The sequence below is a fragment of the Myxine glutinosa genome, chromosome 1 (assembly GCF_964187855.1).
Source record: "Myxine glutinosa chromosome 1, kmMyxGlut1.1, whole genome shotgun sequence".
NCBI classification, from domain to species: domain Eukaryota; kingdom Metazoa; phylum Chordata; class Myxini; order Myxiniformes; family Myxinidae; genus Myxine; species Myxine glutinosa.
The window spans coordinates 163529006-163556700 of NC_136261.1; the positions used below are offsets into that span (position 1 = coordinate 163529006).

Genomic DNA, 27695 nt, shown 5'->3' on the forward strand with positions numbered 1-27695 from the left:
CATTATAGATATTGCAAGTATTTAAAAAAATGTTATCAACAAAACCGTACATGCTTTGTAAAAATTTGTATTTTTCTACAAAGCAACGCCTTTATAATGAATTTGTAAGATGACTTTGTTCTGTTCTGTTTCATCCAGGAAGCTGGAGTTCCACACTCATTGGAATCAAAAGGAGATGCAAAAGTGCATGGCTGTACAATAGACTTCAAGTCCTATGTTAAGTTTGATGAGAAATCAATTCACATGAACATGAATATGGTGTGCAAGTCTTTCCAACTTTATGCAAGTCTTCAGCACTCAATTCCACAACTAAGTAAGATTGGACTGCCTGAAAGCTCTAACCTAACCATCTTTGCCGACTGGAAAGTCGGTTATGAAGGGTTAGCCAAGTTGCAGATGGGAAGGTGCGAATTAAAATTCTCTGGGAAGCTTCTACCTGGTCAAGAAACAAAATGGTTGATCAGGGCGCACAATAAATGCCAGCCATTGAAGGTGAGCCCTAATTAGAAGTATAGCTTGGAAAAGAAAGTTTGACTCAATTGTTTTTTGTTTTTTTTAGAGAATTCCATATAATAATACTGTTATGTTTGCAGGGGGAGGGTAGATCTGCCCTCCCCTTCCCCTTTCTTCTTTTTGGAGAATCCATTGAGAACTTTAAAAAAAGTTACACAACAAGTTCGAGTTTCAGGGCAGGTTGAGGGCACTCCCTCAAGGAGTTATTTCCTTTTTGGACTTAAACAAGACCCAAAGTCTAACAGCGGCGTAGCCGGGCTTGTAAAATATTATAAACCACAAACACATATGATTAGCTTTTCAAACGGTAGCTTATGCTGCTTCGAACATTAAACAAAGAAATTTGGAGGAATCCTGACATCGTTGAGGTAAGTTTTACTTACAGAACTGAGCGAATATCTACTGTAATATATATACCCAACAAGGGTTGGGGGTGTGCTCATTTACCAAGCAGCTAGCTGGCGTTTGCCAAGCCAGCTGTTCCTTAACGGTTTTGAATGGAGTGCTTGCTCGAATGCTTTAACCACTCGGCGATCTCTCCACAAGAAACTTGGTAAATGAACACACATCCAATGTTATTGAGACCCGACCATAGATCGACTGTAATCTATATACCCCAAAGAGGAATGACCCTTCCTGCCACTCCCGTAGTGAGCGGGTGTACTATTAAATTAAAATGTCGGTCGGTGGAGTCAGCCGTTGTTTTTTTATTTTTTATTTTTTTTAATTTTTATGTAGAAGGCTCCAGGCACAGACTATGTCGTCCTCATCGAGGCCAGACCTAAATAAAAGAGCTGCATTGATAGAAAAGTAAAGAAGGAGAGAATAGTCTAAGAGTTTTTGAGAAAGCAGAAAATCTGCTTTTTGAAAAGGGGGACGACATCATAGATGACATCATAGACGATATCATACATAATGACATCATCTATCTATAATTCCAGCAATCTCTGTGTGTCTGTGTGTCTGTGTGTCTGTGTGTCTGTGACCGCTGTTTCTCGACAACTACCGGTCCGATATACTTGAAACTTGCCAGGTATATTGCTGGGGACCCGAGGATGTGCCTTTTCAAGGTTTGAAATTAATCGGACAAGTACTTACCGAGCTATGGCGATTTAGCCGTTCGCCGTTCGCTTTGGCTTTGCGAATGGACCAAACCATTCATGTAAATAGAGGGGGGGGGGGGGTGTTCTGTAGTCGTTCGCTTTGGCTTTGCGAATGGACCAAACCATTCATGTAAATAGAGGGGGGGGGGGTTCTGTGGTCGTTCGCTTTGGCTTTGCGAATGGACCAAACCATTCATGTAAATAGAGGGGGGGGTTCTGTGGTCGTTGCGAATGGACCAAACCATTCATGTAAATAGAGGGAGGGGGGTTCTGTGGTCGTTACTGCCACGTGGTTTCAAAGTTTTTTTTTGTTGTTGTTGTTTGCACGCATGTTTTTTTGCACCCACGTACGGGCACGCCCTAGGATGTTTACACACACACACCCCTACACAAATTTTTTTTTTTTTTTTTTTTTGGCAAGGAACGGGCACCCACGTACGGGCACGTCCTAGCTTATATATAGTACGGGCATGCCCTAGTCTATCTATAATTCCAGTAATCTCTGTGTGAATGTCTGTGTGTCTGTGTGTTTGTCTGTGACCGCTGTTTCTCGACAACTACCGGTCCGATATACTTGAAACTTGCCAGGTATATTGCTGGGGACCCGAGGATGTGCCTTTTCAAGGTTTCATATTAATCGGACAAGTAGTTACCGAGCTATGGCGATTTCTTTACCAAACTCCGCAAGCCGTTGGCTTTGGACCAAACCATTTCATGTAAATAGAGGGGGGGGGGGGGGATTGTCACCGTACTCGCAAGCCGTTCGCTTTGGACCAAACCATTTCATGTAAATAGAGGGGGGGGATTGTCACCGTACTCGCAAGCCGTTCGCTTTGGACCAAACCATTTCATGTAAATAGAGGGGGGGGATTGTCACCGTACTCGCAAGCCGTTCGCTTGGGCTTTGCGAATGGACCAAACCATTTCATGTAAATAGAGGGGGGGGGGGGGGGATATAATTTTAGATATATATATAGTACGGGCATGCCCTAGTATCTATAATTCCAGTAATCTCTGTGTGTTTGTTTGTCTGTGACCGCTGTTTCTCGACAACCACGGGTCCGATATACTTGAAACTTGCCAGGTATATTGCTGGGGACCCGAGGATGTGCCCTTTCAAGGTTTCATATTAATCGGAGAAGTAGTTACCGAGCTATGTCCAAAAAACGATTCAACCAATCAGAGAGCAGCGAGCTATCACGTGTGCCGAACGTGGCGAACAGACTCTGCCTCGGACGGCACATTTGAGAGCGTATTCATTTATTTCACGTTGGCAAACTATGTTGGCGTTAAACTATGTTTTAAAACTAATTAAAACTAATTTGCGATTCATCGTAACTGCGATATGCGACCTTCCGGACAGTCAAATGAGGACGTCACTTCCGGACTTACGGACTCGCAAGCCGTTCGCTTTCCGTTCACGCAAGCCGTTCGCTGGACCAAACCATTTCATGTAAATAGAGGGGGGGGATATAATTTTAGATATATATATAGTACGGGCATGCCCTAGTAGACATAATGACGTAACGGAAACTGCCGCTACTTTAATATATAGAAAATGATACATTTTAACTTCCAGTAAGTTTGCAGTCAATACGAAGGGATTAATGTTACAATTAGATTTACTATAATATTAACATTACGTTATTATTATTTCAAAATTGTTTTAATATCAAAAAACCTAGGCAAATTCCTTCCTTCCGCGGTTATTAATATTAGTGTCGAACACCGCTTACCATTGATTCATGATCTATGCACCGCTTCAATGCATCAACTTTCCATTCACGACATTGGGATTAAAGTGTAATGGTTATATTTACTATATCATTATTATTATTACGAAAACGATACTACTGAAAAGATACACCACTGTATTAAGAAACCTGGGCTAAATTTGTCCGAAGCGGTCCGAAGGTGAGGCATGAAGCCTAAGGCCTCTATGTACCATATTGTTGGAAGAGCCGTAACGTCGATGCTTTCGATATTTGATGGTCATTTTAACAATCGGTTTGTTTGTGTTTCACACTGAATGAAAAACGTAAAGGTAGAGCATGGCGATTGTGATATATGACAGGGTCGACGATATGTTCGGCCTGAACAAAATTGGAATCAAAATGGCCGTGTGCGGAGTCAGCCACCTTATGCCGTAATGACATCAGGCGTAATCACATCACCCTGTCATGTGACCACATCCTCAGCTCTGATTGGTATAGTTTAATGGTACATACATACGGATGGACACTGTTCTAGATGGTTTTGCCCTATGGGCTACACCGTAAAAATATCACATCCGTAGGGCACATGTAATGCAACGCAATTCTCGCTCTTGTTAACTATGCTCTACTCCTGATTTATAAATGTTGGAGTACAAACTTGATAGACGTGCTCACATTGTAATGGTACTGTAATGCGTTATAGACGATCTAACACTCTAAATAGTATGGAGTTTATATAAATACTAGCAGAAGTACCCGGCATTGCCGGGTGGGGGAGGGGAGGGGGAATGGGAGGGAAGGGGAATAGGGGGGAGGGGAGGAGAGGGGGGAGGGGGAGGGGGGAAGGTGAAGGGGTAGGGGGGGGAGGGGGAGGGGGGAGGTGTGGGAAGGGGTGGGGGAAGGGAAGGGGGAGGGGGGAAAGTGAGGGGGAGGGGGGAAAGTGAGGGGGAGGGGGGAAGGGGAGGGGGTAGGGAGGGGGAAGGGGAGGGGGGAAGGGTAGGGGGGATGGGGAAGGGGAGGGGGAAAGGGAAGGGAGGGGAGGAAGGGGAGGGCAGGGAGGGCCAGTCAACAATGTCGTTGCAGTTCTCATGGGAGGAGAGCAGCACAACAATCGCGACATCGTCCTGCATCTTCGCAACAACAGCACGAAGCGGCTTTTGGAGACTCACCGATCCTGTGACGCCCTCCAGTACCGGCGTTGCCGGGTGGGGGAAGGGAAACCCGTACATTCCCAACCCGTACATTCGCCCTCTCGACTCAAGCTCACTCGGACAAAAGCCTCGCACAAATTACACCGTGAAGGCCCAATGGCCATGTCTATGCCACAAATCAAGTATGTGAGCGAGTCTGGCGCACTGAATTGAAAATATATAGAACGCTCATACTCCGTGAAAAGTGTAGCCGCCGTGTCGCCATCTTGGTTAGCACGACTCGACCAACTCGCTTCGCGGATCTCGTTTGTTTTGAACGTGTCCCATATTTTAAAAGCCAGACAACTGTTAAAATGCCATTTTGTGCGGCAATAAACTGCTCCAATCGGTTAAGGAAGGGTTGTGGAAATACGTTTCACAGCTGTTTCAAAGACGTTTAATTCATATCGCACAAAATCGACAAAAATCGACACAAAACACGATCGCACAAAAGGTGAAAAAGGCTGCTCTGGCACCGGCTGAGATTCTGTGTATAATGTTCCTCGCTGAAATGCGCTGAGGTAAATATGAATAAAAAATATGGATCTCGTCAAATATTTTGAGGTCGGCCATGTTCGTCCCAGGCTCAATGGCCATGTCTATGCCAAAAATCAAGCACGTGAGCCTCTCCGTTTAGGAGTCTATCGGTAACACACACACACACACACACACACACACACACACACACACACACACACACACACACACACACACACACACACAAACTGTGTTTTATTTATATAAATGTGTGTGTTATTGTTGTTGATTGTCCACGTGCCACTGCCCCGCATGAACAGGGCAGTGGCACGGAGACTGTAGATTCGTGTTTAAACCAGGTTTGTAGCTTAAACCAATTTTGAGTTTGTCTGTCAGAAAATAATATTTAGAAGAAGAAGAAGAAGGACAAACGAGCACTTTGGGTCTCTCATTTTTCTAGTTCAGCGATGATGTTCAAAGTTTAATGAGTGTTCTTGGATGGGGAATTCTCCGCAGATGACTGGTAGGTAAATTGTGGTTTATCAGTTTTATCTTGGTTGATTTTTGTGAGGATTTATGTTGTATTAAGCCAATGGTGTGGCCAGGCCATCCCTACATAATAAGTCGACTGACTTCTTCTTATTAATGACCCTTTGCAATGCTCTGGAAATCCCACTCTTCTTTTTTCAGATGACTCCACATTGTGTCACACAGTATCCCCATCCCTCTGCTGGGCAAACAGAAGCTGTGGCTCCCTGTTTATCTGGAAATGATTAGACACTGGTCTGATAAATGTAAATGTCCTTCAAACCTGGAAAATCTCACTATCTCAGACTATCACTCCAGAAGAATCGTCAAATGAACCCATCAATTTCTTTCCTCAGTGATCCACTGGAAGAAGTTCAGTCTCTTGACCTTCTCTGTCTCACCATCACATATGGCCTGCCCTGGGCTCTGACCACATACAGTCACGTGAAAAAGTAAGTGCACCTCATGTAAAGTTTTGACTTTTTCAACATATTTCAACATACAGCTATTTGATATTCATTTCAACAATATGGATAGATAAAGGTGATAAAATATAACAAATATCATGAAACATTTACATTTTGTAGTCCATTGTTTAATTTAAATAAACATAAATGCAAATTTCGCATGTGGAAAAAGTAAGTACACCCTTGGCTCTAAAAGGTGGTATTGCCCCCTTTGGCAGAAACAACCTCAAGTAGGCGTTTCTTATAACTCTCTACCAGTCTCTGACATCGACTGGGAGAAATTTTTGCCCACTCCTCCATGCAGAATTCTTTCAGCTGTGCGATGTTTGAGGGGTTTCTTGCATGCACAGCTCGTTTCAAATCTCCCCACAACATCTCGATGGGATTTAGATCCGGGCTTTGACTTGGCCATTCCAGAACCCTCCATTTCTTTCTTTTCAGCCATTCCTTGGTGGATTTACTGGTATTTTTCGGGTCATTGTCATGTTGCAAGGTCCACCTTCGGCTGAGCTTCAATTTTTTGACAGATGGCCTCACATTATCCTCAAGCACCCTCTGGTACAATGAAGAATTCATAGTGGATTCTATGATGGTGAGCTGCCCAGGCCCTGATGCAGCAAAGCTGCCCCAAACCATAATATTTCCACCACCATGCTTTACAGTTGGTATCAGGTTCTTGTGGTCAAATGCTGTCTTTGGTTTTCGCCAAACATGTCTTCTGGTACTATGGCCAAATAGCTCTACCTTTGACTCATCTGTCCAGAGCACATTGTTCCAGAAGTGCTGGTCGTTGCCTAGGTGTTCATTGGCAAACTTTAGTATTGCCCTGATGTTCTTTCTGGACAGCAAAGGTTTCCTCCTGGCACACCTCCCATGTAGATCAAATTTGTGCAGCCTCTTTCTAATGGTAGACTCGTGCACTTTGACATCAACAGTGGCAAGAGCTACCTGTAGGTTTCGTGATGAGATTCTGGGGTTCTTAGAGACGTCTTTCAGCATATTGCGGTCTGCTCTCGGGCTGAACTTGCTGGGGCGGCCTGGCCTGAACAAGTTGGCAGTTGTTTGGAATCTTCTACACTTGTCGATGATCTTCCGGACAGTCGAATGATTGATTTCAAATTGTTTGGAGATCTTTTTAAATCCCTTCCCAGACTCGTAGGCATCTATAACCTTCTTTCTGAAGGCCTCAGAGAGCTCTTTTGATCTAGGCATTGTGACTTTGCACACTTCAACAACAAAGAGCAAACCAAACGAAATGTCTGAGGTTTAAATAAGACAGGTTCCTCCAAGATCCTCTCTAACGATGTTCTAATCATTTGCACCTGAGGTGGTGCACCTGATTCTAATTTTAGGTATTTGAAGTAGTGATAAATGTAGGGGTGTGCTTACTTTTTCCACATGCAAAATTTGCATTTATGTTTATTTAAATTATACAATGGACTACAAAATGTAAATGTTTCATGATATTTGTTATATTATATCACCTTTATCTATCAATATTGTTGAAATGAAGATCAAATAGCTGTTTGTTGAAATATGTTGAAAAAGTCAAAACTTTACATGGGGTGTACTTACTTTTTCACGTGACTGTATATAGTAAAGTTAGCCTCCAAAGCCAGTCGCAGACTGGGCTTCCTGCCATCCTCTGTCAATCCAAATCTTTCCTTGGGAAATTACCGCTACTCAGTCTACATGGTCTTTGTCAGTAGTTCAACGGAGTATTGCTCTCTGATCTGGGCTTGTGCCCAAGAACCACATCTTCCAAAGTTATTGGAATCTCCTGTGATGAGGCCGAAGCATGGGGTCTGCTGTTCTCACATCGCAGGCAGTTCAATGGTCTCTCGACTTTCTATCATCTACTCTCTAATATTGATCCCTCTGCTCTGTGTCCTCCAACTCTCCCTTTATACTCCGGGAGGCATATATTCTTTCAGTAAACCTCCTGATTAGGTGTCCAAAATCCAGGCTGACTGCACACCTCAACTCTTTTATTTGTCGCTTCTCCCATCTTATGGAACCACCTTTCCTTCCTCCCTCTCCTCATTCCCTTGTTGTTTTATCCCACTGTTAGATCTACCTTGCTTTTCCATGAGCCTGCATTCTGTAAAGAAAAAAAATATGTGGATGCAGTCTCCTTATGTTAATTTTTTGTTTGTTTTCATTTAGTTTTTTTTTTTAATGCATGCTTATTTTTGTACTTTTTTGACAGGAAATTGGATTCCCAAGCTTAATTGAAAGTGTAGGCAATGCAACGATTAGTGGCTGCACCACTAACCTGAAGTCTATTCTGAAGTTTGATAAGAATTCAGCACAGCTAAAGATGGAAACCATCTGTGAATCCTTCAAATTGAAGATGGCTCTGAAAAACTCGATTCCACAGCTTATCAGTCTTGGACTACCAAAACAATCCACACTCAACATGGCTATTGATTGGAAAAATGACTTTGATGGCTTTGCTGAGATTAATGCAGGTGATTGCACATTTAAGATATCTGGAAGAAATAATAATTTGCGAAGTGGAAGGTCACAGTGGAATATTATATTGGACCATAACTGTTCTCTCTTGAAAGTAAGTAAATATAGTTACACTGTACACTGAAATTTTTCTGATCTCATTTGATGGTGTCGTTTTCATACCTCTGATTGATTGCAATCATGAAGCTTATCTTAACCATGCATGTATTTTATACAGACATGGAATGTTCCACTTCAGATGAAAACCAGAGGGCACGTGTTATTGTCTTGGTGTCCTGTGGACATCCTCGTTATCCTGACGTGGGATGACAAGTCCATGGACTGGAACTTGAACACGGTTTGCAATTCCTTCAGCATAGAAATGAGTTTCCAACATTCTGTGGAGCAGCTCTATGAAGCTGGCATTCCTGATAGAAACTTTTTAAATATCACTGTGTATGAGGGTGCAGAGTATCGAATGTCCACACGTGCACTCACTGGACAATGTCACATCCAGCTGCTCGGCACATTTCGTCCCAAAAACAAAACCAACTGGGAGTTGTCTGCTCAGCACACTTGTTTGACACTCATGGTAAAAACAAAATCCACTAAATGACATGTATGTGTGTGTGTGTGTATGTGTGTGTGTGTGTGTGTGTGTGTGTGTGTGTGTGTGTGCGTGTGTGCGCACACATATAGGGTGCCCAAAAAGCAATGCCTCCTATGAGATATCTTCATTTAAAAATATATATATATATCCAAAACCATTGTTTTTTTTTGATATCAAAAACATTGTATGTTTAACTTTAAATAACATTGTCCAAATCCTCCATATATATATATATATCTGTGCAGTGTCTGTGTTGTCTTGTGTTGTGTTGTCTTGTGTTGTCTTGTGAGCTGTCTTGTCACTGAACTACTCCCTCAAACGTATGTGAAATCGTACCAAATTTCTGGTATGCACCTATCTCTCCCGTCGGTATGTCTTAAGGGTATTTGTTTTTTTAAATCTTCCAATTTTTTTCTTTTTATTTTTGGGGAATTTTTTTTTTTTTAACTTAAGTTTTCAACTTCAATTGTTTATAAAATGTAATATCACGTATATTACAAATACACTTGTGCATTATGATTGTTTGAATTATGACTGGTGTAAACCATGACAAAACAGCAACTCAGGTTCAGTCATTTATCGAAATATCTACATTTCTGGGCAGTGTCTGTCATCACTGAACTACTCCCTGAAACTTTTGTTTCTGTGGTTGTGAAGTGTTTTTAACAACGTGGAGGTGGTTTTGAATCACGTGGTGGTGAGGTATTTTGAATTATGTGGTGGTGAGGTGTTTTTAAATGACGTGGTGGTGAGGTGTTTTGAATTACGTGATACTGAGGTGTTTTGAATTACTTGGTGGTGAGGTGTTTTGAATTACTTGGTGGTGAGGTGTGTTGGATTACATGGGGATGAGGTGTTTTAAATCACGTGGTGGCAAGGTGTTTTGAATTACGTGATGGTGAGGTGTTTTGAATTACTTGGTTGTGAGGTTTTTTAAATTACGTGGTGGTGAGGTGTTTTGGATTACGTGGTGGTGAGGTGTTTGGAATTACTTGGTGGTGAGGTGTTTTGAATTACTTGGTGGTGAGGTGTGTTGGATTACATGGGGATGAGGTGTTTTAAATCACGTGGTGGTGAAGTGTTTTGAATTACATGGGGATGAGGTGTTTTAAATCACGTGGTGGTGAGGTGTTTTGAATTACGTGATGGTGAGGTGTTTTGAATTACTTGGTGGTGAGGTTTTTTAAATTAGGCGGGGCGGAGGTGTTTTAAATTACGTGGGGGTGAGGTATTTTAAATTACATGGGGGTGAGGTGTTTTGAATTACGTGGTGGTGAGGTGTTTTTAATTACTTGGTGGTGAGGTCTTTTGAATTACGTGGTGGTGAGGTCTTTTGAATTATGCGGTGGTGAGGTGTAATCGTCCCAAACTTCCAGTCTGCACCTACCCCTCCCGTATGTATTTGCTGAGGGGTCCTTTTTTCAATTTTATATATTTTTTCAACGTAAATCTTCAACCAAAATTGCTTATAAAAATGTAATATCACAAACACTACAAATAAATTTGTGCAAAATAATTGTTTGTATTATGATTGCTGTAAATCATGACAACACAGCAACCCAGGTACAGTCATTATCCTCAGCTAAAATAAGCCCGTTCCTCAGTAACGACACGTGGTGAGGCGAGCGTAGCGAGCCGAGCCAAGCTAGTACATATATATATATATATATATATATATATATATATATATATATATATATATATATATATATATATATATATATATAAAAATATATATATATATATATATATATATATATATATATATATATATATATATATATATATATATATATATATATATATATATATATATATATATATAAGTATATATATATATATATATATATATATATATATATATATATATATCAGAATATAATTTTACAAATTACATTACATATATACAAACTATAGACAAATTTACTCTACAAACTACTATATTTACAAACTACTATTTAATACAATTTACCTTATTTACTCTACAAACATATACTGTGCATTCAGAAAGTATTCAGACCCCTTCACTTTTTTCACATTTTGTTATGGAGCAGCCTTATGCTGAAATCGTTTAAATTCATTTTTTCCCTCATCAATCTACAATCAATATGCACTCTGCCATACATACTCTGCCATAAATCTTACTATAATTCACCAAATGTCCGTCCGTCTGTCTGTCTGTTGTCTGTCTGTCCGTTCGAAGGTACCGTAAAAACTGCTGAACCGATCGCAACAATATTTTGGGTGGGTAATCCTGGGATCTCCAGGAGTAAAATAGGCTATTTAGTTTTTCCAATTTCAGCTTTGGTCTCCAGCATTCTCAGGTTTGGACTCCCGCCTAACATTCAGGTTCGCATAACGTTCATTGTGACGATGTTTTCATTGTGACGATGTTGTTTTCCCGGGTGCCGCACAAAAGCTGCACCGATCGCTGCACAGCTGCACCGATCGGACTCGGTGACCTCGGACAAAGACCTTTTATAAGGACACGGGTTGAATCCCTGCTTGAGAGAATTCCAACCCCCACCCCACCACCACGGCCGTCTGTCTCTCCAACTCACAATCCCACGAGATATGCGGAAAGGACGACCCAAAACCAATTATCTTCTTTTTGATTCGTATATAAACATCACTAAAAGTAAATAATGACCTCGGCTAAAGTTCAAATGACGTGAGTTTAATCTCCACATGAGAGAATTCCACATAGCTATTTGGTCGGAGTATACGCTAACAGATCGTTGTCTCCATCGATCTTGCCAAGGCCGTAACACCGTTCGGCTCAAAATCCTTTTAACTGTTGATTTGAAAGTTTTTACAATGAAGGAAACACGTTTCGGGAGTACATACGACATCGGGAGGACTGACTGCATGCGTCTTTAGAATCAAGCTTAAATCTCTCATGGCGGATCTGAAGAGCGGAATGCTTGGAGAAGTGGTGGGCTACTTCGGCATGAAGGAGGATCAGAAACGTGGACTCCCACACTGCCCCATCCTGCTGATACTTGCTCCCGCATGATGTCATTTTCCCAAGTGCCACACAAACGGCTGCACCGATCGAGATTTAACGGATGTTTATATAAATCGTTTAAAGGATTCACTTTCTGATATTTAGCCTTTTCATTTGGGCCTCCCAATTGAAGCCCCGCCCATAGGGCGGGTACCGTTGCTAGTAATGACAAAGAGAAAACAGGATTTTAGAAAGTTTTGCAAATTTATAAAAAAGAAAAAATTGAAATATCACATTTACATAAGTATTCAGACCCTTTGCGATGACACTTGAAATTTAGCTCAGGTGCCTCCCATTTCTCTTGATCATCTTTGAGATGTTTCCACACCTTGATTGGAGTCCACCTGTGGTAAATTCAATTGATTGGACATGATTTGTTCAAAGGCACACACATGTTTATACAAGGTCTCACAGCTGACAATGCATATCAGAGCAAAAACCAAGCCATGAGGTTGAAGGAACTGCCTTCAGAGCTCAGAGACAGGATCGTGTCGAGGCACAGATCTGGGGAAGCCTACAAAAAAAATTGTGCTGCATTGAAGGTTCCCAAGAGCACAGTGGCCTCCATAATTCTTAAAAGGAAGAAGTTTGGGATAACCAGGACTCTTCCTCGAGCTGGCCGCCCGGCCAAACTGAGCAATCGGGGGAGAAGGACCTTGGTAAGAGAGGTGACCAAGAACCCGATGGTCACTCTGGCTGAGCTCCAGAGATCCTATGTGGAGATGGGAGAAACTTCCAGAAGGACAACCATCACTGTAACACTCCACCGATCTGGGATTTATGGCAGAGTGGCCAGACGGAAGCCTCTCCTCAGTGAAAGACCAATGAAAGCCCGCTTGGAGTTTGCAAAGAAGCACCTGAAGGACTCTCAGACTGTGAGAAACAAGATTATGTGGGCTTTCATGTGTCTTTCACTGAGGAGAGGCTACCGTCTGGCCACTCTGCCATAAAGCCCAGATCGGTGGAGTGTAACAGTGATGGTTGTCCTTCTGGAAGTTTCTTCCATCTCCACATAGGATCTCTGGAGCTCAGCCAGAGTGACCATCGGGTTCTTGGTCACCTCTCTTCCCAAAGCCCTTCTCCCCTGATTGCTCAGTTTGGCCGGGTGGTCAGCTCTAGGAAGAGTCCTGGTTGTTCCAAACTTCTTCCATTTAAGAATTATGGAGGCCACTGTGCTCTTGGGAACCTTCAATGTAGCATAATTTTTTTTGTAGGCTTCCACAAATCTGTGCCTCGACGCAATCCTGTCTCTGAGTTTACTTGCTCTTTGTAACGTGTTAGATTTTTCCCAGTATTGGCCACATGCTCAATTCGTGTTCATCCCAGTTGAGATTCCCATGTCTGTGCCTTACATCCTCTTATCTGATCACACCCAAACTGTTGTTTAAACCTTGTCCTCCTCTGTGTTAATCATTGTATTAATCTTTCGTATTCCACATGGTCTGGACTCTTTTTCCACATCTTCATCTTTGCATTTTGCCTACCTCCTCCCCCCGCCCCCCCCCACTTGAATTCCTCTTACCACTAATTAATAAATTCATTTTAAGAGAATGAAAACATTAATGTTGAATAAATAAGAATAAAACCCCAATTATTTGCACCGATTATTCAAATTCTCAGAGTGTACCTTCCCTTTATATATCACTTACTCACTCATTCAATAACCAACGACTTGCTGCCATGAACCGTCACAATGTCACTTAACCTTCCAACAGCTTTGTGTCTTTACTCCGGAATGAAGAGTAAGTAGTTAATGGTTTAATTGCCCAACAAACCAGTCTTCCTCGTTTTATTGCTTCATATTTGTGCCCCACCCTCACACCTGCTGCACTTTTTCCGATCTCACGGCTGTCTTCATTTGCTCCCTCCTCACAACTGCCTGAAATCACTCTTCCATTCTCACCACTGGTTGCATTCACTACACCATCCCCATCACTGGCTACACTCTCCCCATTTTCTGCACTCACTACACCATCTGCACTGCCTGTGCTCACTACATCCACACCACTGCCTGCATTTGCAACATTCTCACCACTACCTACACTCTCTACACCCACACAGCACTGCATGCACTCCCTAACCCCTAGCAACCCTCCACCTAACAACCCACTGCTTGCACGAGCTACTTCCTCATCACTGTCTGCACTCACCTCATCTTCATCATTGCCTACATTCACCACACTCTCACCATTGCATCCACTCTTCCTCTCTGCAGACTCCTTTCACAAACACAACCAACGTTTATCTACAAATTGTTCGCATTCTGCAACCTGCTGTATTTATCCTTCATTATCATACTGTAGCGGCTACCGCTGGGTTTTCACAATCGCCTTGCACCTACCAAGGACGCGGAGCGATCACCATGCCAGGCTCGTCCAGGACGCCCGGGCAGGCCCGCGCTCAACTTGCCAGGCCTCGGCCGGGACGCTCGGGCATGCCCGGGCACGCCCGGCCACGCCCGCTCTCGACTTGCCAGGCCGCGTCCGGGACGCCCGGGCTTGCCCGGGCATGCCCGCCCTCGACTTGCCAGGCCGTGGCCAGGACGCCCGGCCACGCCCCCTCTCGCCGTTCCCGGGCAAACGCTCCGGGATAATGTGTGTATATATATTGCTGCCCGATAAACGGGCTTTTGAGAGTACCTGAGCTGTTTTGAAAGCAACTCGGACGAATTCCAGCTTTTTGTCGCGTCCATTCTTCCGATCGACGTGGGAGCACTGCTCCTTCATTGGTGACCTACCGACATGGACACGGCAGTTGCCCTCAAACTGCCTACCTTCTGGGAGGCTCACGCGGCGGTTTGGTTCGCACAGGCGGACTCCCTGTTCGCCCTGCGAGGCATCACGGCCGACGACACCCGCTTCCACCACGTGGTAGCAGCGCTCGGTTCAGCCACCGCGGCCCGCGCCCTGAGCCTCCTCGAGAGCCCGCCAGCCGCTGACAAATACAGCGCGATTAAAAAGCTCCTCCTCGACGCTTTCGCCCTCCCATCGGCGGAACGCGCACGGCGCCTGCTCGACCTGCCCGAGCTCGGCGACACGCGCCCGTCCGAGCGAATGGACTACATGCTTTCGCTGCTCGGCGAGCACTCTCCGGCATTCCTGTTCCGGGAGCTGTTCCTCCGTCAGCTGCCTAGCCCGGTACGCCTCGCCCTGGCAAGCACGACGATCACGGATCCCCGTGCCCTCGCCAGGGAAGCCGACAAGATCTCCGCGGCAGGCCAACGCATTGCAGCAGCGACCTGGGGCCCACCGCCGTCCGACGCAACACCAATGGTGCCCGAGCACCCGGCACGGTCGACGACCGAACTGCCGACGCAATCGGCGACCGCTACGCCGAGCCGACCACCTCCAGCACGACGACCGGGGCCTCCACCTGACCAAGCGTGGTGTTACTATCATGCCAGGTTCGGACAGAAGGCCCGGACATGCCGACCCTCGTGCACCTTCGGCAGGCCGGGAAATGGCCGGGCTGGCGTTCATTACCAACCATGACCGCCGGCCACACGGGCAAATTACTGTTCATCACGGACAAAGCGTCCGGACGGCGCTTCCTGTGCGACACCGGCGCCCAACTGAGCGTCATACCCGTCTCTGACCAGGACAGGCAGTCCGCGGTTGGCGGCCCCTCCTTGGTTGCGGCCAACGGATCGGCCATCCGCACCTTCGGCCCACGCAATGTCACCCTCTGCTTCGGCGGCCAACGCTTTACTTGGACGTTTGTAACCGCAAACGTGCCCATGGCTCTGCTAGGCGCCGACTTCCTCTGCGCACACGGACTGCTGGTGGACGTCCAACGGCGTCGCCTAATCAACGCCGAAACCTTCAGCTCCCTGGTATGCACATTGAGCAGCTCCGCTCCGACCGAGCTGGCATGCGCCCTCCCGGCGGCGAATGAGTTTGCTCGCCTGCTCACGGAGTTCCCGGCCCTCACGCGGCCGACGTTTCGGCCGTCGCAGTACGACATGGGATCGAGCACCACATACCAACCACAGGCCCGCCGGTCTACGCCAGAGCCCGCCGCCTCGACCCAGCCAAGCTCGCCGTGGCCAAAGCCGAGTTCGACGCTTTAGAACACCTCGGCATGGTGCGGCGCTCCGATAGCGCGTGGGCTTCGCCACTACACATCGTCCCAAAGCCAGGGGGCGGCTGGCGCCCATGTGGCGACTACCGCCGTCTTAACGACGCCACCACCCCCGACAGGTATCCGATCCCGCACATCAAAGACTTCTCCGCCCGTCTGGCAGGACGGGTCATTTTTTCAAAAATCGACCTCATACGTGGATATCACCAGGTACCTGTCAGGGCGGCCGACGTCCCTAAAACGGCAGTCATCACGCCATTTGGCTTATTCGAATTCCTACGGATGCCGTTTGGTCTCAAGAATGCGGCTCAGGCGTTCCAGCGCTTGATGGACGGCGTGCTGCGTGACCTGCCGTTCCTCTTCGTTTACCTGGACGACATCCTCGTCGCCAGCACGTCCCGGGCCGAGCACCTCCTCCACCTCCGAACACTGTTCGGGCGCCTCAGCGAGCACGGCCTCATCATCAACCCGGCCAAATGCCACTTCGGCACGACGGCCGTTGATTTTTTGGGCCACCACATCACCAAGAACGGGGCCGGGCCACTGCCAACCAAGGTCGAGGCCATCACCACGTTTCCGCGTCCCTGCTCCATAAAGGCCCTGCAGGAATTCCTGGGAATGGTGAATTTCTATCACCGCTTCGTGCCCCGCACTGCTCAACTCATGCGGCCCCTCTACGAAGCCCTCCGGGGCAAGCCGGCCAAGCACGACATCATCTGGTCCGCAGCAATGGACGCGGCCTTCCAAAGCTCAAAGCGGGCCCTCGCCGACGCAACACTGCTCGCTCACCCGGTGCTCAACGCTCCCATCGCCCTCACCACGGATGCCTCCGACTACGTGGTGGGCGCCGTACATGAGCAATGGGTGAACGGGGTTTGGCAGCCACTCGCTTTTTTCAGCCGGCAGCTCCGGCCGAACGAGCTCAAATACAGTACGTTTGACCGTGAGCTCCTCGGTCTACACCTGGCCGTTCGCCATTTCCGCCACCTCCTGGAGGGCCGACCCTTCACCGCGTTCGTCGACCACAAGCCGTTGATTTACGCAATGGCCAAGGTCACGGAGCCGTGGTCGGCCCGCCAACAGCGCCACCTCTCCGCCGTGTCGGAGTTTACCATGGACATCTGGCACGTCGCCGGCAAAAACAACGCCGTGGCCGACTGTCTTTCTCGGGCCAGCGCGAACGCGGTCCACCTCGGCGTGGACTTTGCGCTTATGGCGGCGGACCAAACCACCGACACCACGGTGCAAGCCCTCCGGGCGGCGGACACGGGCCTCCGCCTGGCCGACATCCCCTTTGCGGACACTGTCCTGCTCTGCGACGTCTCCCAAGGCCAGCCTCGCCCCATCGTGCCCGTTACCTGGCAACGCCGCATCTTCGCCTCCCTCCACGGCCTTTCCCACCCGGGCCGGAAAGCTTCCCAGAAGCTGGTGTCGGCGCGATTCGTCTGGCACGGCCTTCGACGGGACGTCCGCGATTGGACCAGCACCTGCACAGCCTGCCAACAGGCCAAGGTCCACCGACACACCCAGGCCCCGCTGGCACCTTTCACCATGCCCGAACGACGTTTCGACCACGTCAACGTGGATCTGGTGGGCCCCCTCCCCCCGTCACAGGGGTTCGCACACCTGCTCACCATGGTGGACAGGACCACCAGGTGGCCGGAGGCCGTTCCCCTCGTCTCCACCACCACCGCCGATGTGGCGCAGGCTTTCATCGCCACCTGGGTCGCCCGCTTCGGCGCACCGGCGGACATCTCGTCAGACCGCGGACCACAGTTCACCTCCGAGCTGTGGGGGCGGTCGCCCGCAACCTGGGGGTCAAGCTCCACCGTACTACGGCCTACCACCCCCAAGCCAACGGGTTGTGCGAGCGATTCCACCGCTCCATGAAGGCCGCGCTCATGGCCGGCCTTCAGAACGGCGGTTGGGCCGACCGGCTGCCGTGGGTCCTTTTGGGCCTCCGCACGGCCCCCAAGGGGGACCTCCGGGCATCCACCGCCGAGCTTGTCTACGGCCAGGCGTTACGCATCCCGGGCGAGTTCGTGCTCGACGCTACCAGTCCCTGGTCCGCAGCTCGCCAGCGCTCGGACCTCCAGGAGGCCGCCCGACGGTTTGCCCCCGTGCCAACATCCCACCACGGTGACCCCCAGTCCTACGTCCCCCCAGCACTTCACACAGCGGAGTATGTTTTTGTGCATCATGACGCACATCGGGGGCCACTCCGGCCGCCGTACGACGGGCCCTTCCGGGTCCTGCGACGGGATGACAAGTCGTTCGTCATCGTCATCGACGTCGGCGGCAGGTCGGACCGGATTGCGGTGGACCGCCTCAAGCCGGCGCACGTGGACATCGACCAACCGCCACGGTTGGCCCTTCCGCCGTGGCGAGGCCGCCCCCCATCCACGGTGCCCCCCACTCGACCACCCACCACCACACCGGACCCCCCCCCCCCCCCACGACCCGCCAGGGGTCGCTTCGGCCGGGTCATCAGGACCCCCCTCAAATTGACCCTGCCGGTGCAAGTCGATTCTGGGGGGACGTGTGTAGCGGCTACCGCTGGGTTTTCACAATCGCCTTGCACCTACCAAGGACGCGGAGCGATCACCATGCCAGGCTCGTCCAGGACGCCCGGGCAGGCCCGCGCTCAACTTGCCAGGCCTCGGCCGGGACGCCCGGGCATGCCCGGGCACGCCCGGCCACGCCCGCTCTCGACTTGCCAGGCCGCGTCCGGGACGCCCGGGCTTGCCCGGGCATGCCCGCCCTCGACTTGCCAGGCCGTGGCCAGGACGCCCGGGCACGCCCCCTCTCGCCGTTCCCGGGCAAACGCTCCGGGATAATGTGTGTATATATTATATTGCTGCCCGATAAACGGGCTTTTGAGAGTACCTGAGCTGTTTTGTTTGAATAAAGCAACTCGGACGAATTCCAGCTTTTAGTCGCGTCCATTCCTCCGATCGACGTGGGAGCACTGCTCCTTCAATACCATTTATAATCTTCTTTTATTTTCCCCTCTTCACCAATTTACATTTGCTCCATTGACTCATGTCCAAACCATCTTTCCCTACCCTTCTTAACCTGCACTGCCCACCAACTAATCAAATCCCAGGGTACAAATATGAACAATTACCTGTAAATTTAATACTTGCAAAATCAAGATAGCAAATCGAAAAACAGCAAAAATCATCATGTTGTATTTTTTACAAGGAGCGCTGAATCTACTGATTCCCTAAAATCTCACGACAACATCAAATGTCAAATGTGCAATGTCTTTGTCTCTTTAATCCCTTTAATCCCTATTAATTATGAAACTGCTGCCCTTTGTGGTGTATAGCTCCTCTGTTAGCCAAATTTCAAATCTCTGTATTTTGTGACTTCTTGGAGTTTTTTTTTTTTTGTTTTTTTTTGTATACAAGATCGAGGCTCGTGAAAGAGCTAACATTAATCACACAAATGAAGAAATGTAAGAAAAGTACCTTATTGAGAAAGTCCCTCGCAGTTGCCAACAAACTTTTAAAGATGGAGTTAGCCTGGGTTTGAATCTCGAGCTAGCTATAAACTGTCACCTGGTGTTTTGCAGGTAGAGCGAGGCATCAATGTGTGTGCTGTCCCTCAACAACAACAACAAAAACAACATGCATTTTAAGGCCATTTTCCCTGCTAGAGCGGGGGTTAGCCTTGCGGTCCCCATGACAATCTTCTCCATTTGCCCTATTTTTTGCATCTCCGCTTGTTAAACCCCCTTGCCCGCATTTCTTCTTCCACCACCTTTAGCCATGTCTTTCTCGGTCTCAGATGTGTGCTGTCCCTCAGATGGATGTTAAACTGGACATCTCTCTAACAGCATTAGTGGACATTAAACATCTCACAGAGCCCTCCGCAAAGAGTAGGCAAGCTATCGCCGGCACACTGGCCAAATTCCAAATTATTGCTCTAACCTACTTTGTCGAACATCATGCTGGGCCAGCTGGGTCATGGAAGACTTAGGCCAACGTTCACCAGACAACCCCCCCCCCCCCACCCCCCCCACCTCCCACATCCCCAAGTCGAAGATCCCATACAAAACCAATAGGCCAAATCCCATAAACATCCCATAGGAAATGGGACCAGTATGATCGACTGGCTTCAATAAGGAAAGTGAAGTACTGGAGCAGTAGAAAATACAAATAAAAATCCAGTTGGTCAATGGAACCAGTAGGGGACACTGGAACCAGTAGAATCGCAATGGGTCAATGGAACCAGTAGGGGACACTGGAACCAGTAGAATCGCAATGGGTCAATGGAACCAGTAGGGGACACTGGAACCAGTAGAATACCAATGGGTCAATGGGACCAGTAGGGGACACTGGAACCAGTGGAATACCAATGGGTCAATGGGACCAGTAGGGGACACTGGAACCAGTGGAATACCAATGGGTCAATGGGACCAGTAGGGGACACTGGAACCAGTGGAATACCAATGGGTCAATGGGACCAGTAGGGGACACTGGAACCAGTGGAATACCAATGGGTCAATGGGACCAGTAGGGGACACTGGAACCAGTAGAATACCAATGGGTCAATGGGACCAGTAGGGGACACTGGAACCAGTAGAATACCAATGGGTCAATGGGACCAGTAGGGGACACTGGAACCAGTAGAATACCAATGGGTCAATGGGACCAGTAGGGGACACTGGAACCAGTAGAATACCAATGGGTCAATGGGACCAGTAGGGGACACTGGAACCAGTGGAATACCAATGGATCAATGGAACCAGTAAGGGACGCTGGAACCAGTAGAATACCAATGGGTCAATGGGACCAGTAGGGGACACTGGAACCAGTAGAATACCAATGGGTCAATGGGACCAGTAGGGGACACTGGAACCAGTGGAATACCAATGGGTCAATGGAACCAGTAAGGGACACTGGAACCAGTAGAATACCAATGGGTCAATGGGACCAGTAGGGGACACTGGAACCAGTAGAATACCAATGGGGTCAATGGGACCAGTAGGGGACACTGGAACCAGTAGAATACCAATGGGTCAATGGAACCAGTAGGGGACACTGGAACCAGTGGAATATCAATGGGTCAATGGGACCAGTAGGTGACCAATATAATACCACTATATAAATGAACAGGATTGTAAATAATCAATTGACATATGTGGGAAAATTACATGATCATACATGGAATGAAACCCATGTCCTCTGGTGAACCATATACCAGTGCTCTTCCATCTGAGCTATCTGAGACGGCATATGTTGATTGAGAATACCAATAGGTTAATTGGACCAGTCTAAGACCAGTTCCAGATATGGAACCAGTTAATCGACTGCCATACATGTCTTGCTGTTTTGTAAATAACTTGCACATCATTAGCACCGCAACTTGCATTCACATATTCAACAAAGACTCTACAGGGAAACCCTGTTATAGAAAACATGTCTAGAACTCAATTCAATATGGAACTGTTTGTTTTCCGTTTGTTTATAGCAAAATATAATGAGAGTATTTTTGTTGCTCTTTGGGTTTTAGAACAGTTAACTGGAATGGTTTCTCCAGGACCAGTTGAACCTAAAGGTTCCTATTGGGGTCTTTGGGTTTCAGACCGATTGCACCTAATGGTTTTGATTGATTTCAACCGAATCTGATTTGGTTTCTACTGGAAACTCTACTGGTTCCTGTAGAAACAAATAGAAACCGTTATTTCCAATTGAGACCCATATAAATGTCCTACTGGTCTCTATTGGTTTCTGTGGGATTTTCGACCTGGGCCACGAGAACGTGGGAATAATTGTGGCCAGGAAAGAAGAACAACTTAAAGATCTCCAAGACTAATATATTTACTGGGTTGTTTTGAAAGGTACAATTTCCAAATGGTGGGTCTGTGAATATTCACCTGTTAAAATGCAATAAATGTTTTTTTATTCTGTTTTTCTAGCATAATTGACTATAACATTGATTGTCGGTGAATAGTTTTATAATCATATCACACAATATTTACAACAAAAGGAGGCATTCCTTTCAGAGCAGCCCTTGCACTTTATGCTTTTTTTTTTTTTTCAAAATAAATTTACCAAAATTGCTTTAATAAATAGTATTTGTTGATTACATTTGTGTGTTTGTTTTCTCTAGAACAAAAAGATCCCAAAGTTCATGATGACTAGTGGGTCATTGGTTCAGAAAGACTGTGCCAATCAACTTCGTATGGATGCCAAGATCGATGAAAACTCTGTGACAGTGGAAATCAAAACGATGTGTAAACCAAAACTAAAACTGACAATTAACCTCTTTTACCATTCACTGGCTTCACGCGTGGCACGCTCTCCAGTGGAAGCATATCCGAACTGTCAAATCTATTTGAATGCTCAATTGAAACCCGAACTAACTTCTGAATGGGAAGCATCATTGGTCAATAGTTGTCCACAACTTCAGGTATGTAAACGAAATGTTAATATTTAAAAAGGAACGTGAAATGCTCAAAAACTTAGAATGATCAAATTTGATTATCATAATGTTTTTCACTTTTCCTTTTTGTATGCAAAACACCGTTACGAAGCAGAAAGTACAACTTCATATTATTTCATAAGATGAAATTAAATAATGCAGCTGCACTGTATCTGATCCATGATATTGGGGTCGATGTTGAACCCTAACAAGTTTCTTCTTATCAAACTCCACAATATCCAACAAGTATCCAAATATTATATACATATGTTCATCACTCACCTGGTTGGAATTTTATATTCATGAAATCACTGATGGACTAAAATTTCAGGAGTTAAACCAAGAGTCTCCCCAGTGGATCAGGGGTCATGTCGCAGGAGAACATTCCAATCTTCTGATCCACAAAGGTAGAAAACCATTTCCCACTTATTTGGTGCATAGATTATTGCACTATGGTGAAGATTCACTTACAATACAGAGCATTTAACATTGATGAGGCTAGCGGGGGGTACATAGATTACAGTAGATCTGAGAATCAGTGCAGACAAACTAATTTATTCATTGAAACACAGCACCTTGAGAATAGCTATATGTGTTCCTTCAGGAGCATGTCAGACTAATAATCACCAAATAAATTTCAACATCCATACTATATTTAATGTAAGATATCATTGAACAAGTTTGTATCGTAAAAGTTGGCATGTTTAATCATTACTGTGAATTCATTTGTAGAGGAACAAACAGGATACCCATCACATACAGGCAAAACTTTTCAAGGAGTAGGAATAATAAAAGTATGGCTCTTGACACCAACATGCAGATGCACAGACAGTGTATTCCACAGGGTGAAGGGTGAAGCTGCACCTTTCACCACAAGGTGAAGAGACTACACAAATTATAAACCACATGATTAATTATTTAATTGCACATAATGCACATTCAAGGTATAAAAATATACTTATGATCAAATAAGACAAATTGCTCAAGCTGTGCCCAATGCCAGTTGGACTTGTTAGTCAAGTTTGTGAGTTTTGCAACATACCTCAAACCACGGTAACTGCGGGAAGAAATAAATTCAGGAACATCCATGGATAACTTGGACATAATCCACAATCAAGGTACAAAACCAACGTATGGTTAAATTAGATGTAAAAGTCACATGACGAGATTCGACAATTCCGACAAGCTGTTTGTCCACTTGGGTTGCAATTTTAAAGTTGGCCACCAGAGGTACTGTATTATGTCTGTGTGCAGACTCGCTGACACCAGTACATACACATGTTGCAAGCAAACAGTTCACCACACCCTCAGCAGTACATTCGGGAAGGGGTGAGGCAAATTAATCTTGATCACTGCCAAATCGTGGACCAATCATAAAATCCTGATGGCCGCTTGTGCTCAAATAAATGGCACTTTGTGATGGTCCATTTATGGTTGCTGATGGTTATTGCCCACAAACCTTGTTGCGTAGCCAAGTAGGACAATGTTTATGGAGCCCACATAATAGGCTCCATAAACCACGACCTACCCTGTCACACTGAATTTCAGACGTGGTTCCTTCTCACCGACACTTCCTTTCTTCCACGAGTTGTTTGAGCCACCTGTGTGTTCTTCCTGATAGTTGTCTCCATTCACTGCAGTTTCTTCTCATACATTCCAGCCTATTTTGAATATCTACAAGTTATATTTTTTTGTTACATAATTGTCTTGTTTTCATCTTTTAATTTTTTTACTTTAGGGCCTTCGGATACCCAACAAGGTCGAGATACAAGGACAAACTGAATTCAAGCCAAACCTATTTTTCACTAATGTGAATTCTACCATTGATGGTACGCAAATCGACTCGACAATTTCTTACAAGCTTCATCAGGTAAAATTCATCAAATATCCACCAGCCTTTCATTATCAACATGTGTTGTCATTCACATGACACAATAAATTTCAAGACAGAGACAAACACCAGATATGATAATAAATAAACAAGAAGACGTCATGCGGAGCACGATACTTGCAAAATCCGCCCTCCACCCCCCAAGAAAAAAAATTCCATTGATACAGTAAATGGTCCATTTCATCAAGATTAAAATTGACAATCTTGATCAAAGCTCGGGTCAACAGGAAGAAAAGTGACGATTTTTCAGATGAAAAATGATGATTTTGGAAGGTTGGCCTTGAGTTGACCTTTGATCTTTTGACCTCAAAAATAGTTAGTTTCCCTATTTAGTGACGATGTGCAAATTCTGTTCAATTTTCAAGTCAATAGGATGAAAATTGAGGATTTTAAAAACTTGGCCTATGTTGACCTTTTGGCCCATGTTTACCTCAAATATACTTGGTGGCTGAATTCAATGACCAGATATGCAAGTCCTCTTCAAATTTCAAGTCAATCGGATGAAAATTGAGGATGTTAGAAATTTGGCAAAGTTGGTGACCTTTGGCCTATGTTGACCTTTTGACCCCCAAAACAGTAGGCTTCTCAATTGGGACGACCTATACAACTTGGTGAGGGTTCGTGACGATCGGTTTAGAATTGTGACCTGTAGGCCGGTAACAAACAAACAGACAGACAAACAAACAGACGGAACCACAAACGCCACCGACCAATATACTTGAAAAATCTTCGATTTTGCAAGTAATAAAAATTCCACCTTCTATGGTTATAAGTAATGCCTTATACGGTATTTTTCAGCTTACATCATACCATCAAAAGGCTAACTAGAAAAACATAGTGTGGTATTTGTTGCTGGTGTCAGAAACAAGTTTGGTATATTTCACAAACCAAGAATATGGTTGTTGATCTATGTTTACTGGACCATCTTTTTTAACAGGTGAATGAAGAAGTTGGTGGAGCGTGGGATTCCTTTGAAGCTTTAATCTTCCTGTCTGTCAATCACAGTAAAATGTTTAAATGTCAACTTAAGAGTCAGATCCAACCGAACATTTCTATCATATTCATCAACCAGCATAATTTAAAAGCCCTGAATAAAGTTGGATATCCACATTCCATCACAATTACCATGGAGGCAAAGAAACAAGGTGAGTTCCTTTGAGTTCACTTTGCCAATAGTTATAAGCAAGTTATGAATCTGCATATTTTGGTAATGCTTTAAAATTCACATATTAATAATCGGACATGTTTATATTGAAGGGAGGCGATGGATTGGAGGTTTAGATGTGAACGCTGATAGAAAGCAGTTGAGGATGGAGATTGAGGGACTTTCCAGTTTTAAATCAGTGTCACTTGAGTTCATCATCGCAGCTCAACACAATATCCCAACAATGAACAAATTACAAGTTCCCAAAGACATGAAGGTTTGATTTATTTGTGTCTCATCCAAATGAGAAATTTGATACTTGCTTGGTGTAAACATGTCATTGCTATTACAGTTTATTCCAGTATAAGACTCTGAACTCTGTTTTTGTATCAAAATTGACAATCTTTTTTACTCATTTTATTGCCTTTGCCACCAAAGGTGGATGGAGGTTATGTTTTCACCCCTGTCTGTCTGTTTGTCCGTTTGTCTGTCTGTCCGTTTGTGAACAAAATATCTCAAAAAGTTGTGGACGGATTCGGACGAAATTTGTGTGAGAGGTAGAGTATGTGATGAGGACCAAACGATGAGATATTGGTGAAGATCCGGATTCGGATCCGGCTAGTAGAATTTTTAAAGTGATTCTTCACTATTGGGAGATAGGGTCAAAAACAATACATAGCAGGATATCTCAAAATGTTGTGGACGGATTTGGACGAAACTTAGTGGACCGGTTGGGTGTCCGACAAGGACGATTCGATTCGCGATTTTGGTGAAGATCTGAATATGGATTCGGATATGAGAATTATTTAATTTTTTAAGTGATCCTTCACCATTGGGAGATGGGGCCAAAAACAATACATGGCATGATATCTCAAAATGTTATGGATGGATTTGGACGAAACTTGTTAGACAGGTTGTGTGTTTGACAAGGAAGAATCGATTCAATTTTGGTGAAGATCCAGATCCGGATCCAGCTAGTATAATTTTTCAGTTAGTACTGAGAGCCGTTCTAGTTACAGTTTTTGCCTTCTTTTTTAGGGGTGAAATTCCCTGATCTTTAGACATCTGAACCATAGTTGATGAGACCTATGTGCAGTTTACTAGTTACGTAAAGGTTTACATTATTCTTTTTTGGGGGGGAGGGGGGGCTAGAGGGGAGAGGTGACAAATCAACCATGTGCGTTATTCACAGGTGCGCCTTATACATGGGTATTTATGGTAGGTATACCGTCCATACCGGTATATGGTAGGTATACCTTGTGATTTGCTTCTATAATAAGCACTGAATCAATTACTCAGTTTCTGCTCAGTATAATTTATTAAACAGTAGTGACTTAGCAGGTTGAAATGTATTATTGTCATGATTGATAAAAAATAATTATGGTGTGTAAGAAAAATGATATTTTTGTTGCATATGCTTATTGAGTTGTGTCATTTAATTATGTTTCTTTTTGTTATTGTATGTTTAACTACAAAGAACATTGTGGTCATTTGGTAACAGGAGAGATTACTAATATTGTTTTGAAAAACAACTAACAAGTGAGTTTTTGTTTAGATGTATTTTCATTTGACACAAAGAGGATGGGAAGTTGATGGAAAGCTGCAGATTGAATATAATCCAAATAATAATGTTGAGCTCTTGGTCAGAGGTCAACCAGGCCATAAAAGGTATGAAACATTGTTTGTCCAAAATACTTATGAAATCACATTGTTTCAAAGAAGAAGGAAAATATTGGTTTTTGAAACGAGACAAACACCTTTAAATGTCTTTTATCCAATCAGGGTTTCTAGAGATGCAATGCAATCCAATCCTGCACTTGTTCTTCTGTTGGCATTCAAGCAGAATATTCCATCATTGCTGAAACTGCTACCTGCAGACACTGACTTCAAGATCGAGGTGAAATTCAGCTCGTGTTACATCCACAATACACAACCTCATTTCAAACAAAATGCTTTACATATCACTGTGACCTGAGACTTGGAAAGAAAGATGGATGGTAAATATTTGTTTCATATCTGTAGCCCCTTTTGGATCTGCCCAAGATTGGCAGATTTGTGCGTCCCTTCCTCTTATTCCCCTTCCT

General features: G+C 45.2%; 1 protein-coding gene across 1 annotated transcript in view; it reads left to right on the forward strand.

Annotated features, from left to right (window-relative positions):
* Positions 1-27695, forward strand: part of LOC137430786 (uncharacterized) — a 311105-nt gene that overhangs the window by 38605 nt on the left and 244805 nt on the right. Inside the window, exons 5-13 of the mRNA XM_078771248.1 lie at positions 139-492; positions 8203-8562; positions 8686-9039; positions 22265-22564; positions 24315-24446; positions 25405-25612; positions 25725-25888; positions 27167-27279; positions 27394-27508. Coding sequence (XP_078627374.1) covers positions 139-492; positions 8203-8562; positions 8686-9039; positions 22265-22564; positions 24315-24446; positions 25405-25612; positions 25725-25888; positions 27167-27279; positions 27394-27508 — 2100 coding nt within the window. The remainder of the gene's footprint in view (positions 1-138; positions 493-8202; positions 8563-8685; positions 9040-22264; positions 22565-24314; positions 24447-25404; positions 25613-25724; positions 25889-27166; positions 27280-27393; positions 27509-27695) is intronic.